This window comes from Myotis nattereri (assembly GCF_964212035.1).
Source record: "Myotis nattereri genome assembly, chromosome: 18".
Classification (NCBI taxonomy): Eukaryota; Metazoa; Chordata; class Mammalia; order Chiroptera; family Vespertilionidae; genus Myotis; species Myotis nattereri.
In genome coordinates this window covers 30355132-30369154 of record NC_138093.1, presented here as the reverse complement: position 1 = coordinate 30369154, position 14023 = coordinate 30355132, and the positions used below count along the sequence as shown (strand labels likewise).

The window sequence follows — 14023 nt, the reverse complement described above, 5'->3', positions numbered from 1 at the left end:
GGGATTTGAGGGCTGCTGCCAGCCCGCAGGGGGTCGGTCCTTTAAGCTTCGGATCCCAGGCTGGGGCCTGGGATGGGAAGACCTGGCCCCAGCGACGTGGACACCCAACTTCCACCGCTCCTCCTCGGGCCCAGGACCTGACCTAGAGCTCATGGCCCTCAGAGAAATGTACTTCTCAGGGCAGACAGGTGTTCTCTGCCAGGCCTGGCAGAAGAGCGGTATCTTGTCTATGTTGGAAGGGTTGGAAGGATTTTATTGCGCCCATCCAGCCTCTCCCACCACCGCCATCAAGAGCTGGGTTGAACTGTTGAGATCTTATTAGGGACACTGGAGGCCTGGGCTTGGTTCCACTGGGGCAGGGCATTTGAGACGGGCAATGTCGGTGCTTTGAAAATATCAAGCCCTTTACTTCCCTGCTTTCCAGGATTGGGATCAGACCTCTAACTGCTATAATGCTCTTAGTAAAATGTTCTCTAATTTCTAAGGACAGATGGGGGGGTGTGGGGCAAAGAATGACCAGAGGCCTCAGTCAGATTCAAGGTGCCACTGAATCTGGGGCTCCCCTGTTCTGTGTGCCAGTCACTCCTATTAGCATCATAATGGCTCCGAGAAAAAAAAGCCCAGCCCATCTGGAAAAACCGAACTGAATAGAAGTGCCTGGTAACTTTACTGGGAGCATTTGCTGGGAAAGCTTGAGCCCTCAGCCGCCTGGGGATGCTGGAGGGGTCATACCACTACATCCACTTGGCTCACAAAACAGGCATGTAGGAGCCTGAGGATAAAAGGTTAGAGCCTTTTGATTTTTTTTAAACCCAATGTATGAACAAAACACACTTGAACACACTTTTGTTTTTGTTTTATTTTGTTTTTTTAATCCACTCATCTCTCATGTTAAGCAGATTTTGCCATTAATATAGATCTTGGTGGCTATATTTAATATTAACAGCACATTAATTTGTGGACTTAAACTTCTGACTTCAGTAGTAGAATGATATGTAAATCTCATCCTACAGAGAATAATGACAGTGTGGGTCTGCATATATAACACAAATAAAGAATCACGTGAAACATCGGTGCTTAGCGCTGCACACTCCAATTCTTCCTGAACCTTAAACTTGCCTTCTTCATTTGTTAACATCCTCGACTGTAAATTTTAAATAGACTAGGACGACGCAATAGCTGTGGAACGCTGTCAGCCTCTCCAGGTTAGGATTTTGTGTGTCAAAAGTTTTCAATTCAGAAAAGAAAAACTTACTGAAATTAGTATCATAAAGGGAAAAAACAGCCAAAATAAAAACAATTTTGCCTGGTTTCAAGTTCACGATTCAAGTTCCAATGCGTGATGATAAATATTTATGTACTGGAAACAATACTAACAAATAGAAACACTGAAATCCTTAACCAGAAAAGCTACAACAATAAGTCCTTAAAATGTAAACAAACTCTTACTGACATAACACAGCCCGGGGCCCACATAATGTCCTGTTAAACAAAGGTAATTGCTGCTCGGGCCTGCAAATACTTTCCTCTCTTACGGGGCATGGATTTGTCAACCTGCTTTGGTTTCAATGTAATAAAAGTTCTTCTTGGGCAGAAAGTTTGGATCTTATTCCTAGAATCCAGCACAAAAGGGAGGGTAAATGTCAAGCTGGAAAATATTGTTGCAGTCACTAAGAGAGGGCTGCTGCCTCAGAAAAACCTCTAATTCATATGTTCATGGCAATAGCACTTCCTGATGCAATTGTCCTAAAATAGGCTAAGAGTTTCAGTTTGGACCATGTCATGAGAGTCTTCAGGGAATAAATTACCATGAGGTTTTATAACTTGTTCGGATGCAGCGTTGGAGGGGGTGACAGACAGAATGGCGTAGTTTGTTCAATCAATGTAGTTTCAGTTCTTTGGTTGGTGACTCAAAGGACAAAATGAATGATGTGTCCCACCATTTCTTTTTAGAGAATTCACTGAACCTCTTTTTTCTTCTTCTTCTCTTGCAATAAGATTTTTCTAATAAATCCTAGCAGCTACCTCTTTGGAGGGCATTTGGAAAGAGAAGGGGTAAGTGGTTTAGAAGCCCAATCAGCTGGGACCTAATTCCAGCCACTGACCCCCCTCCCTGCCCCCCACCACCACCACCACCCCAGACACTTCCCTGTCTATAGAAGGCTTTGCTTCACTCTCTAGTGAGGTTGAGATGGAATTTAGGATCCCCAAGAGAAGCCTGTGTGAAGAATGGAGCCATTGCTGCCAAGAGCTTCTGTGTTTGTCAGAAGGACGTTGTCACTTTAATGAAGCTATTTCTCCCTGCCCCTGGTGTCTTTTACCTGGAAGTGGCCCCTTGTTATAACATGTAGGTAATAACAGTCTCCCACGAGACAATGGGAGGGGAGTCACCCTTTCCCCAAAAACATTAAAAGCTGTATAATTTGGAGAAGAAAGCAAGAACTAGACCCTTCATGCGTATGTGCAAGACAGTCAATCTGCAGAAAGCAGGCCTGACATCACTCTTTGTGACAGTTCTTTAAACTGCAAAGTGAGGGTGAAGGTTTGGCTCTCCTAAAGGACCTGGCACTGAGTGAGGCACCGAGGCTGCTCTTCTGTCACGACTGATCTGTGGCCCCTGCGTCCTTTCACTTTAGTATCAGACCCTCTTCTCCCTTGAACTCACTCTTGACCCCACCTTGAGGCCTACTTAGGACCAAGGGAAGGCACTGAGCCCCCATGGACATGACCCCCCCACCCCCCAAACCTGAGTTATGGAGGGGCCCAGCTCGCTTCACAGAGCAAGAAGGCTCCCTGTCTCCCTGGAGGCCCTGGGGAAGGACACGAACTGGAGAGAAGGGCATGAGTGTGGTGTGTTGCCTCTTGGAAACTTCCTGCCTTGTGTCTGGGCTTTGCCGTGTAAAGAGTTGTCGGCTGCCTCTGGCCCCAAAGCCCTGGCTCCTGTTTAATATTCCGCCTGCTCCGTTGATGTTGTGCTTGGCTCCTGTGGGACTGCAACTCACGGCTTGAAACTGGAGCCAATTTTCTGTCTTCATCTCTCAGTGTTTTGACTGGAGGCAGATCCAGTTCAGGCCGCAGGGCTGGTGGAAACAACTACCAAGTGTGTGTCTGTCTGCTTCGCTTTGGGAGAAGAAAGCGGAGGGAGCCCCAGCACGTTGTAGAGGAGCTGGCCCTGCGGAAACGCGAGGAGGAGAGGGCAGCGGAACAGAGGGGCCTGGGAGCATCAGTAGGGATTCCTGGTGGAGGTTTCTGCCTCCCCTACCCCTTTCTTTTGATTGATTAGCGGATTTCATCAAAGGAGACTCTCGGGGGATTGGCTAGAAAATTGATTTCGCCTTATTAATAGAAAGGAAGCACAAGGGTTTTGGCCTTGCCTGCCAGCGGTACATTTTCTGCGGCAAGGGCAGGAGGAAAATGTGTTTAGGAGGCAAAGCAGCTGTCTTGAAGAGGGCTGAGGGGAATCTGAGAACAATACGAGATGGGGTTTTAAAGATCCGCCCATGAAATGCAGATTGCCGAACGCAGAGGCTGAGCTAACAGCAGCCAGAGAGTTTGCTGAGGTTCTCTTTGAAAAAATAATCAACTGTTTCAGGGTGAAGGGAGGACCCAGAAGTAAAAGTTCCCCAGAGCAAAGGGATGAAGATGCCAAGGCCAGGGCCTGGCTTCCTCCTGATCGGGGCTGTTTTCTGTTTTTTTTTTCAGATCTGAGGCTGTCAGCGATGACTCTGGTTCTGTCCATGAATAGATTCTGCGAGCCCATTGTCTCGGAAGGAGCTGCTGAAATTGCAGGGTACCAGACACTATGGGAGGCTGACAGCTACGGAGGCCCGAGCTCCCCAGGGCCAGCACAGGCTCCTCTGCAGGGAGACCGGGGAGCCGGCCCCCCGCTGGCAGGTACTGCTCTTGACCGCGTCCGCCTGCTGCTCTCAGAGGCCAGACTGGTGGGAGGAGGGGGTGTCTGCAGGGCCTCTCTGAGCTGAGTCCAGCTCCAGGGGCTTTTCCAGGCTGCCTGTGCATCTCTCCTCCCCGAGCCCAGGGCTCCAGGGAGAGGACCAGAGGTGATACTTAAATTGCATTCAAATCTGAGTCTGGACATGTGCTGCTGCTTCCGGTCGAAGTCATGTGTCTTTTTTTTTTTTTTTTTTTTTAAAGAGAACCAAACCAGATTTTGAAACTCTCAGTTTGGGGTTTGGGTTTTGTGGAATTGCATGGTTCTCTCAAAGCTAGACAAGCCCCAGGGGGCTTGACAATGAAATCCTCGTCCCATGGGACAAAAAGGAATCTGCACTTTGGGCCAGCAGTGCTGTGTCTCTTCTTCCTATTAAGCACACAATTGGCTTTGGTATTGTAGGGAAAAGCGTCGAAGCTCAGAAAGCAGAACTACGTTCTTTCTAATTCTTTATTCTAATATTTTAAGGTAAGCTCCTTTGGATTTGTGTGTAGTACTAGCAATTTTTAAAGAACCCTACCATGTAAAACAAGTACTTGTCAAGTCTGGTTTGCTAAAAAGGGTTAAAAGCTGTGGTCTTTAAAAAGTAGACCCTACTTATTCATGGTTGACATGTTCCATTTTTGAGAGCCAAAAGGACTTTAGTTATCCAGAATTTAAATTTTAAATTTCATATTTTGAAAGAATATTACAATTCCCATGTACAGTTAATCATTTATTTCCTTACCTAAAGCCAATAATACTTGCAAGTTGTTTAATTATTATGCTTATAACTTAGTATATGTATATATAGGGTGTCCCCCAAAATGTACACACACTTTGAATGATTATAAAGACAGCGTTTATTAAAATACATTTCATTTTCAAAATTGAACTATCAGCTGTTAAAGTGTATACATTTTGGGGAGAGGGCACCCTGTATTTGAGTGGTGTTAGGGTATCATGGATTTAATTAAACAATTTGAATAAATATTAATATTATTTCAGAGTTGTTACAGTCCTCCCCTTTTGAGTTTGCCTGTGCAAAGAATCTGAGTATGTAGTGAAGGCTGAAATATGTCGTTTTCCTCTCTCATTGTCTAGAAAGCCTTGCCTGGCCTGGGTCACAGGGATTCTGTATGATAGCAATTATTAAGACAAGTGTTTGTTTTTAATCACCACATGTACAGAGAGATACGTAGCCAAGTTATCTTCTAGAGAAGGAAAGGAGAGAAAAGTATTTTGTTTGGAGAACCTCTGGCAAACCGCATGTCATTTGTCATATCTGATTTATTACCACAGGATCACATTACAGGGGAATTTCAAATCCTATAACAACATCCAAGATCACATACTTTAAGAGGAAGTATGTGGAAGAAGAGGATTTTCACCCACCACTCAGCAGCTGTAGCCATAAAGTATGTTTTTTTAATAGTCATTACTTTTATTAAGAGTTTAAGATACTGAGTAACAGTTGCCTGATCCATTTCCAAAAATTAAATTGTTCCTCCCAAGCAATGAAAGGGAGCTACTTCTCATCACAGCCATATTAATCGTTGTCACTTTTTTGGGTCCTGCGTTATTTTTCACAAGGAGTTGAGAAAAGAGCCAGCAGGCGCTCCACTGCCCAGAAATAACAGAATTATATAATCCAAGGAGCGTCTCTTTTACAAATGATTTCCTTTTTTTCTCGGGCTGTGTTATGGGTTGTGGCTAGTCCTGGTGTTCACGTGTGCTGAGCTGAAATGACCTTTCCCTTTCCTGACCCGCTCTCGCCCTCAGCTCTGGCTCCTAGGACAGCGCCCCCTCTGCGTGTGCCCACGTGGGGTGCTTCCTCCGGGCTTTGCCCCACCCTTTAGGGATGGACTCATCCTCCCTCCAATGTGTGCATGAAAGTAGAAACCTGCATTCATTGCACATTTGTTACATATGCTCAGTTTCTTCAAATATATCATCCATTCCCAAGAAAACACCACAGCTCACTTTTTGCACGTATTATAAGAAAATTACAGGATCAGGAAAGTGTGTAGAAGTATGAAACTGGCCATCTGAGCTCTTCAAACGCCATCTCTTTTTCCTTACTGCTATCTTTCTTCAAAATATAGCTGTTGACTTAATCAGCCCAGACCCTAGTTGTCTGAAAGGCAGAGAGGCGCTTTAGTTGTTCGGTTCATCTTTCTCTCTGTCTCTTCTGACTCCCCCACGTCCCCCGTCACCACCCCTGTCCTGTAAAAGTCACGTTGACCCTGCTCATGAAGACATCAGCACACACTGGCAGGTGTTGGGCTTCTCCCTGCGTGCGTAGTCCCTGCCTTTGGTCAGCCTGGGCTGGTTCGGTTCCCCGCTCCTCGGGTTATGCTACCACTTGGCTTTTTTATGAGCTGGAAGAGCTGGCCCCTAGGACACAAGCAGTGTGCTTCCACTTTAGCTTGTGTTATGGTTGTAGCAGTTTTCCAATTGCTGCTGGATCTGTACCAACCATCACACAGTGATGGTATCCCCCAGCTCAGGAGTGAGTCCTTTCATTCCCTCTCTGCATCCCTGCTCCTGCCCGGCCCAGAAGGAAGCCTACATTGGCCCTTCAGAACTTTACAGGTTCTGAGCTTCATTCCTTAATCATCATCCCCCTTTCGAGCAAAGATCATTGCAAATATGAAACCCAGAGGATTGAAAGAGGGACAACATGGAGACCAGATCTCATGCCCCTTCACGGCTAGGCCAGGCTTTGAAGTGGACTCATGATGACTTGTATGTTGGCATCTTTTAAAAAGCATTTATTGACATACAATATGTGAGTCTGTGTGTCTATATGTGTGGAGAGCAGCTACAGTGTTTGGATAGGTTCAAGCCTCGGACTAATGAGAGGGCACAGTCCTCTCATGGCCACGTGCAAGTCTCAGCTTGGAGGACAGAGCCCTCCCAGCACAATTATAGCCCACAGCTGTAGTTGTAAGCTTGAACCTATGGTCCGAACACGTGGTCCCACGTGCCTGAGTGATGTGGGCTTGATAGAGTTCAGGTGCTTGTAGGATCGAAACCCATGAGAATGTTGTAAACATCTTGACCACGCCCTTACTTTGCCCTGTGGAATCTGGCTATAAAATAAAGACACGGCTTGTAGTCCATGGGGCTGTGTCTCCATCCGAGAGGGCAGCGTCCCACCCAGACCCAGCTTTCTTCTCTTGTCTGTCTTTTCTAATCCTTCACCGCCCCCTCTCAGGGTCACCGAACCTGGCTGAGCTGGCGCGGCACATAAGGCGCCCAATGTGGGGCTGAGTATGCCATGTCCGTGCAGGCTCGACACATATATGCATGTGTGTTGCACACATAAAAGCACAATATCATAAGAGTACAGCTTGGAGAATTTCACACAGTGAACATATCTATGTCATTAGTATCCAGATCAAGAAGCAACATCACCAGAACCCAGAACCCTTCCATGACTCCCCTTCTAGTCACTACCTCTCTGCCCTCCAGAGAAACTATCCTCATGACTTCTTACAGCAGGGGTTCAGTATCTTTTCCGTCCTCCTCATTGTGCCATGAAAGAGGCAACAACCTGGCTTGTCCCTGCGGAGGTCTGACTTGTGGCTGGATTCCCTGGGGCTTGGCCACACCGGTGAGTCAGGAAGGGGCCGGTGAGTCAGGAAGGGGCCGTTAGTATCACTGGGGCCAACCTCGCTAAAGCAGCGGTTCTCAACCTGTGGGTCGCGACCCCTTTGGCGGTCAAACGACCCTTTCACAGGGGTCGCCTAAGACCATCCTGCATATCAGATATTTACATGACAATTCATAACAGTAGCAACATTACAGTTAGGAAGTAGCAACGAAAATAATTTTATGGTTGGGTCACAACATGAGGAACTGTATTTAAAGGGCCAGAAGGTTGAGAACCACTGCTCTACAGGAACCTGGGGAAACAGGGCCACGCATTCCCAGATCCAGACGCGGCCCAGAAAGAATGATGCTGCGATGATATATTCATAGAGTCCCTTTCCTAAGCTTTCTCTTCCTGTTTGGATTTTTAGACCATCTCCATTTTTGAGGAGCGAGCCCACATCCTTTACATGTCCTTAGAGAAGCTAAAGTTTATCGACGATCCTGAAGTGTACCTCCGAAGATCTGTCCTGATAAACAATTTGATGAAAAGGATCCATGGAGAAATTATCATGCAGAATAACTGGTGCTTCCCTGCCTGCTCGTTCAATGGCGCCCCTGCCCAGGAGTGGTTCGTGGCTCAGGACTGCCCTTACCGGAAACGACCGCGGATGGCCAAAGAGGAGTGTGAAAAGATTCATGCCTGCTGCTTTTACCAAGATTGTGGTGGTCACTACCTAAATTTACCCCTTTCTGTCAATGCTAATGTTGGAAGTGCCTCCACCACTGCCTCCTCCTCCTCCTCCTCCTCCTCCTCCTCCTCCTCCTCCTCCTCTTCCTCCTCCTCCTCCTCTTCCTCTTCCCCTCTGCCTTTACCAAGTTGTTCCCACCAGGTGGATTTTGATGTAGGCGGTGCACCGATTTACAAGGGTGATGGCCATATACCTGCCAGCGAAATCTTTGTTACTAATGTCAGGTCGCTTGGTGTTCAGGAAAAGGCCAGATTACATGAGGAGAAATCAAACGATGACACTGACAGGGCTGGTGGCCCCCTAAGCCATGAACCTGTGGGAAATGACCTCGCTTTTGAGTGCAAAGGCCAATTTTATGATTATTTTGAGACTGGCTCTAATGAAAAACACAGTGTCAGTGAGTCCTGGAAAAAGTCCTTGAGGAGAAAGGAGCCTTCACCGGGCAGCAAACTGTGCTGCAGCAAAAGGAAGTGAAACGCGAGCCATCTTCCCACCGCAACTCCGACGCATGCTCAGCATGATCAATTAGCGCGCCTACATTTTATTCTGAATGGATTTTTCTAGTTTTGTACAACTGATACGATTATGCCATGAACATGCCGTGTCGTTTTAATGCCTGGAGAGCAGATTGCGTAAAACATCTGTATAGGAGGCATCAGTGAGCTACTTAGAAGTGTGGTAATTTTTCCAAGAAAACAGTTGACTTCATGCTTAAAAGTCTACCTTCGTTTTCTTACAGAAAAGACCAGTAGATTAGACCGGGGGCGGGCGGGGTGTCAATGCGCCCTGTGACATGCCCATTATCCCCAAGGAGCCTGTCACTAGCTAAGAAACTTCAACGTTTGCCAATGAATTAGGTAGGTACTTGGTAAACAAATCAATATAACCAGCAAAGGAGGTCTGCTTCATCTAGAGCAGTGGTTCTCAACCTTGGCTGCACGTTAGAATCACCCGGGAATCTTTTTAAAATCCTGAGTTCTGGGCCTCCTCCTCCGGAAATTCTGTTTCTTTGTTATGGGGCGAGGCCACATTAGTAACAAAGAAACAGAATTTCCAGAGGGTGAGGCCCAGAACTCAGGATTTTAAAAAGATTCCCCGGGTGATTCTAATGTGCAGCCAAGGTTGAGAACCACTGGTCTATAGGCTACAGTATTTTTTTCTGAATGAAAGACTGGAGACAGGGAGCTAGGTGAAATGGCTTCGTGGTGCTGTTAAGTATTTGTATTTAACAGTCTTGTGTGACAGATGAAAATGGGACATAACGTAAAGGAGACACACCTGTCTAGGGGCAGCAGTCAGCACTATGTGTGGAGGGGGCTCCCTGCAAGTTCCCGCTTGCCTGCGATGGGTGATGAGGCTTCGAGGGAAGTGGTATGCAGGGCGATTTTCGGTGCCTTACTTTATCTTAATTTTTGCCAATGTGAAAATTAAGGATGAATCAGAGTTACAGCAGGGATTTAACAAACAGGAAAAAGACACACAGGGTGGATTGATATTGTTTGGAAACCGTTACCTTCGAGCTATTGCGTTCAACTTTTGATTCGACATCTCTATTGTTCCTTTATTTTTGATGCCCAGTTGTTTCTGAATTTGGCATTTTTTGAAAGGATGGAGGAAACAATAGAGAGAGCTGTTGGGAACCAGCGCTAGCTGCTTGGGCTTTTCTATGGCAACCGTCTGTTGCTGGGGTTGGGTTTTTTGGGTTTGGGGTCGTTTGGTTTGGTTTGGTTTTCTTGTCCAATGAAGTTCATGAACCAGTGGCATGCATTATATTTTAATCTGTTTTGCATCATTTCACTCGTTTAGATTATAAAAGCATGTGGTTTTTTATATATAACTTTTGCTGTTGATTAAGAAGCACAATGTTAATAAATGATGTGGTGATCAATAAGGTTTTATCTTAAAGAATGTAAAGATTTTAGGTTTGGGAAAGTTATTTTGGAGAAATGGGACTCAGCCGGCAATAGCTACAGTCTACGTATTTGGTCAACGTTTTTCTCAATCATTTCTTTAATCTGTACATTTGTAAGAGGGTTCAGAGTGCCCCTCTGACCCTCCTTCCCTCTGCTCCAGCCAGTTCCTCCTGCTTAACTGTGTTCCAATTTCAAGGTCACTATTTGATTGGGCCTCCTTAAACAGGCCTGCACGAACCAAATGCCAAACGGAGGAAATAAGTAAGTCCTCCCAGTTTCTCCAAGATAAAGCTTTTTTTATTATTGCTATTAATATTAAATATAGGTCTCATTCATACAGTGTATGAGTAGGATCATTATTTGGACAATGTCCACAAGGACCAATTTTTCAAACATGTTCTTGTGTTATGGCTAAATAGTCTAGTAAAGTTTGTCCTTTATTTTCAATATTTGATAAACATTTGATGTTGAAAATTTAGATGATAGACGCTTGTATATGAATGTGTTGTTGTAATAAAGTGAGGTTTTCTTGATATATATTTATTAAAATGATCAAAATTCATTAAGATTTTCTTATTTTAATGATTATCGGCCATGTTTCTCTTTTCCATTGCTCTTTCTCCTTAAAAACAAACAAACAAAAACCAACCAAACAAAAAAAAACAACCCAACAACTCAAAACGTCTAGAAACTGTAGTGGGCAGTGGCCACATGGGAGTTTTTACTTGAAGTCAGTATGACAGGTGTTTTCGAATGGTCCTGGTTTATAGGTTTAGATTTCTATGGATTAAGAGCACAATGTAATTGATCATCAGTAAGGTTTTATCTTAAAGAACCCAGAGATTTTAGCTTTGACAGAGTTTCTGGGGGGAAAAAATAGCATAAGATAAATCTGTAAATACTGACTCCTAGTTCATTCCTTTAGGAAATGTCAAATTGTCAAGAAGATGACCTTGTAAGTGGTAAAGCCGGCTACAGATGATTGCTGGTAATACTCCATACAATTCCGTATTCATGTTATTCTAAGAGGCTAATATTTTATCTGAAGAAAGGGGAATGCTCGTTGGCAGCTAATTAATTTGTCAAATGTGCCATCCTTATGAGTGTAATACATCATGGAGATTTAAATATGAAAGGAAGGACTTATCCTTTTGCTTTTAAAAAGCCCAGCACTTCCAGATGTTGTTCCTGATGGCAGCTCTGGAAATGGCGGCGCTGGTGGCTTTCCACAGCACTCACCTGACTGCGGGCCCAGCACCTGCTCCGGAGAGCCCGCTAGAGCTCCCCTGCAGGCGCAGCGATGCCTGTGGATCCAGCAGCGTCACATTTGTCATTGTTAGTCATCAAGCTTTAGTTTCACGACATTTCCAACATAGTACAAGGAATACCTTTGTCACCACCAAAAAATAATCCCGAACCATCCACCTGAATAACAAAAATGTTCCTGTTGGGATGAGAGCATCAGAGCCTCCTACGTGCCTGCGTTGTCATCTCTGCTCAGGAGACACTAAGCTGGGTTTTTCCAGAATGGCCATGGCACCCCTTTTGGCCATGGCACCCCTTTAGCAACAAGTTCAATCTATTAACTGGGTTCTATATTGTATCCTCTGAGCCTGGGAAATCGAACACACCCTCCCTCATCTCACACTGCTCTCTCCCCACATGGAAATAGCACCTTTTCTCCTTGCTGCGCTCAGCTGTAAGGGAAACCTGATGTGGCAGAATCCAGGCTTTTAAAAGTTAAATGAGGGGAAATCTTCACTTAAGAAAATGGCCCAGCTCCCCAAGAGTGCCTTTAATTGCTACCCCTAGGCAGCGAGGTGCATGTCATTAACCAAATCATGAACCTTTGTCTCTGGTCCTTCCTCCCTAAAAGTGGGCGATGTAGAAGATGGTCTGTAAAGGCCCTTTAAAAGGGCAAAGGTAATCACCATTATATGCTTCCACGCTAAAATCCTATTATTCTACACTTCACCTTGAAAGGGGTCCTGGGAACAAGATTGCAGGGATGAACAGTGAACTCCAATGTAAACTTGGGGGGATGATGTATCAACGCAGGTGCATAGATGGTAACAAAGGCACTCCTTTGTGGGGATCAGGGGATACTGAGATGAGGGTGCCTGTGCATGGGGCGGGGGTGGGGAAGGGATATGGGAAATCCCTGTACCACCAGCTCAGTTTGCTGTGAACCTAAAAGTGCTCATAAAAATAAAGTCTATGGATGCCCTGGCCAGTTTGGCTCAGTGGATAGAGCGTCAGCCTGTGGACTGAAGGGTCCCAGGTTCGATTCCAGTCAAGGGCATACCTTAGTTGCGGGCACATCCCCAGTGTGGGGTGTGCAGGAGGCAGCTGATCGATGTTTCTCTCTCATCGATGTTTCTGGCTCTCTATCCCTCTCCCTTCCTCTCTGTAAAAAATCAATAAAATATATTTTTAAAAAAAATAAAGTCCATGGAAATTTTAAAAAGAAAAAAAAAAGATTGCAGGGACAGGGACCTGGGAGGAAGGGAAAAAAACTCAAAACCGTTGGAAGTGACTATTTGACAACCAATCAATCATTAGGGTAAAGCATCTTTGGCATAATCTTTTAAGACAATCGACATTTAGACCATTTTGCATGCTACTTTGCTCAGTAAATGCTGAAGCAAGTGAATGAAGGTATTTACTTTTAGAGCTCATAGATAACTCCGTCAAGGCGTGACTACCTACCCCTCCAATCATGAACTTGTGCTACAGCTCCACTTGACAACTTCCTTTCCATGTATCAAGAGGAGAGCCCAGAATATCTTGCAGAAGACATGGGCATAGCCGAAGAGGTGTCACCCTCACCGTCAATGTCAGACGAGGACATAGATTCTTCTGCGACACAACTAGGCCTTCCTACCCCTCAAATTGTGAGCAGAAAACGTTCTTGAAAATAAGTTGATCAAATCCATTTTCATGACAGTCCCTTAAGTGTGAAGTCATTTATTTGTAGTTAAGGTGATCACATCTCTGCCAATTTCCAAAACCAGGATTCTGCATGGCATTAACGATGGTTTAAACTAGAGGCAGAACTGTCCCAGGAAGGAAAGAATGAAATCACTTGTTTAGATAACAAAAGAGGCAATGTATAGTGCCTAGTAATTTATTTTAAGATTGCTGTGCTTTGCCCAGCCGGCGTGGCTCAGTGGTTGAGCATCGACCTATGAACCAGGAGGTCACGTTCGTTTCCCAGTCAGGGCACATACCCGGGGTTGCCAGCTCGATCCCCAGTGTGGGGCACGCAGGAGGCAGCTGATCAATGATTCTCTCTCATCATTGATGTTTCTCTCTCTCTCCCTTTCCCTTCCTCTCTGATATCAATAAAAAAACATTTTAAAAAATAGATTGCTGTGTTTTGATTCTGTGGATAAAAATAAATGCATTCAGAATCTTTTAGTTACTACATCGTTTTCTTAGCGTTACAGTGGGTAAGCGAGGTCTATTCCCTTCACATGGCTAAAACTTTTCCACTGCATGTGACACAGCTACATGACCTGCGGCCAGTGACTAGTTTAGAGATTGTTTCCAGCTCTGTGTACAAGCCATATTTCAGCTGGGAGAACTCACTTAGGAAAAGCACTTGCAAAAATGTAAGTTATGAACACTTGAGTCTCGCATCCTGCCATAAAGTGCATCAGCAAGTGAGTTTAATAAAACATGCTGTTTAAAATAGTCTGTAATTTCCTGTTTCTGCATTTCCCTTCAGTATCTGTGACAGGCTGAAGAACCGATGACTAAATGAAGGGGATTTACACTAGCTGGTCTGCCGCTGTTTGCTAACCACCACCAGGAGTTGCATCTTCCTTGGT

At 45.1% G+C, this 14023-nt stretch overlaps 1 protein-coding gene across 1 annotated transcript; it reads left to right on the top strand.

Moving 5' to 3' along the window:
* Positions 1–3719: 3719 nt before the first annotated feature.
* SERTAD4 (SERTA domain containing 4) lies at positions 3720–8751 on the top strand (the record flags this gene model as incomplete). Its single annotated transcript, XM_081112925.1, has 3 exons — positions 3720–3894; positions 5231–5346; positions 7957–8751. 3 exons carry the CDS (start codon positions 3720–3722, stop codon positions 8749–8751), a joined length of 1086 nt encoding a protein of 361 aa, XP_080969051.1.
* Between the last annotated feature and the right edge of the window lie 5272 nt (positions 8752–14023).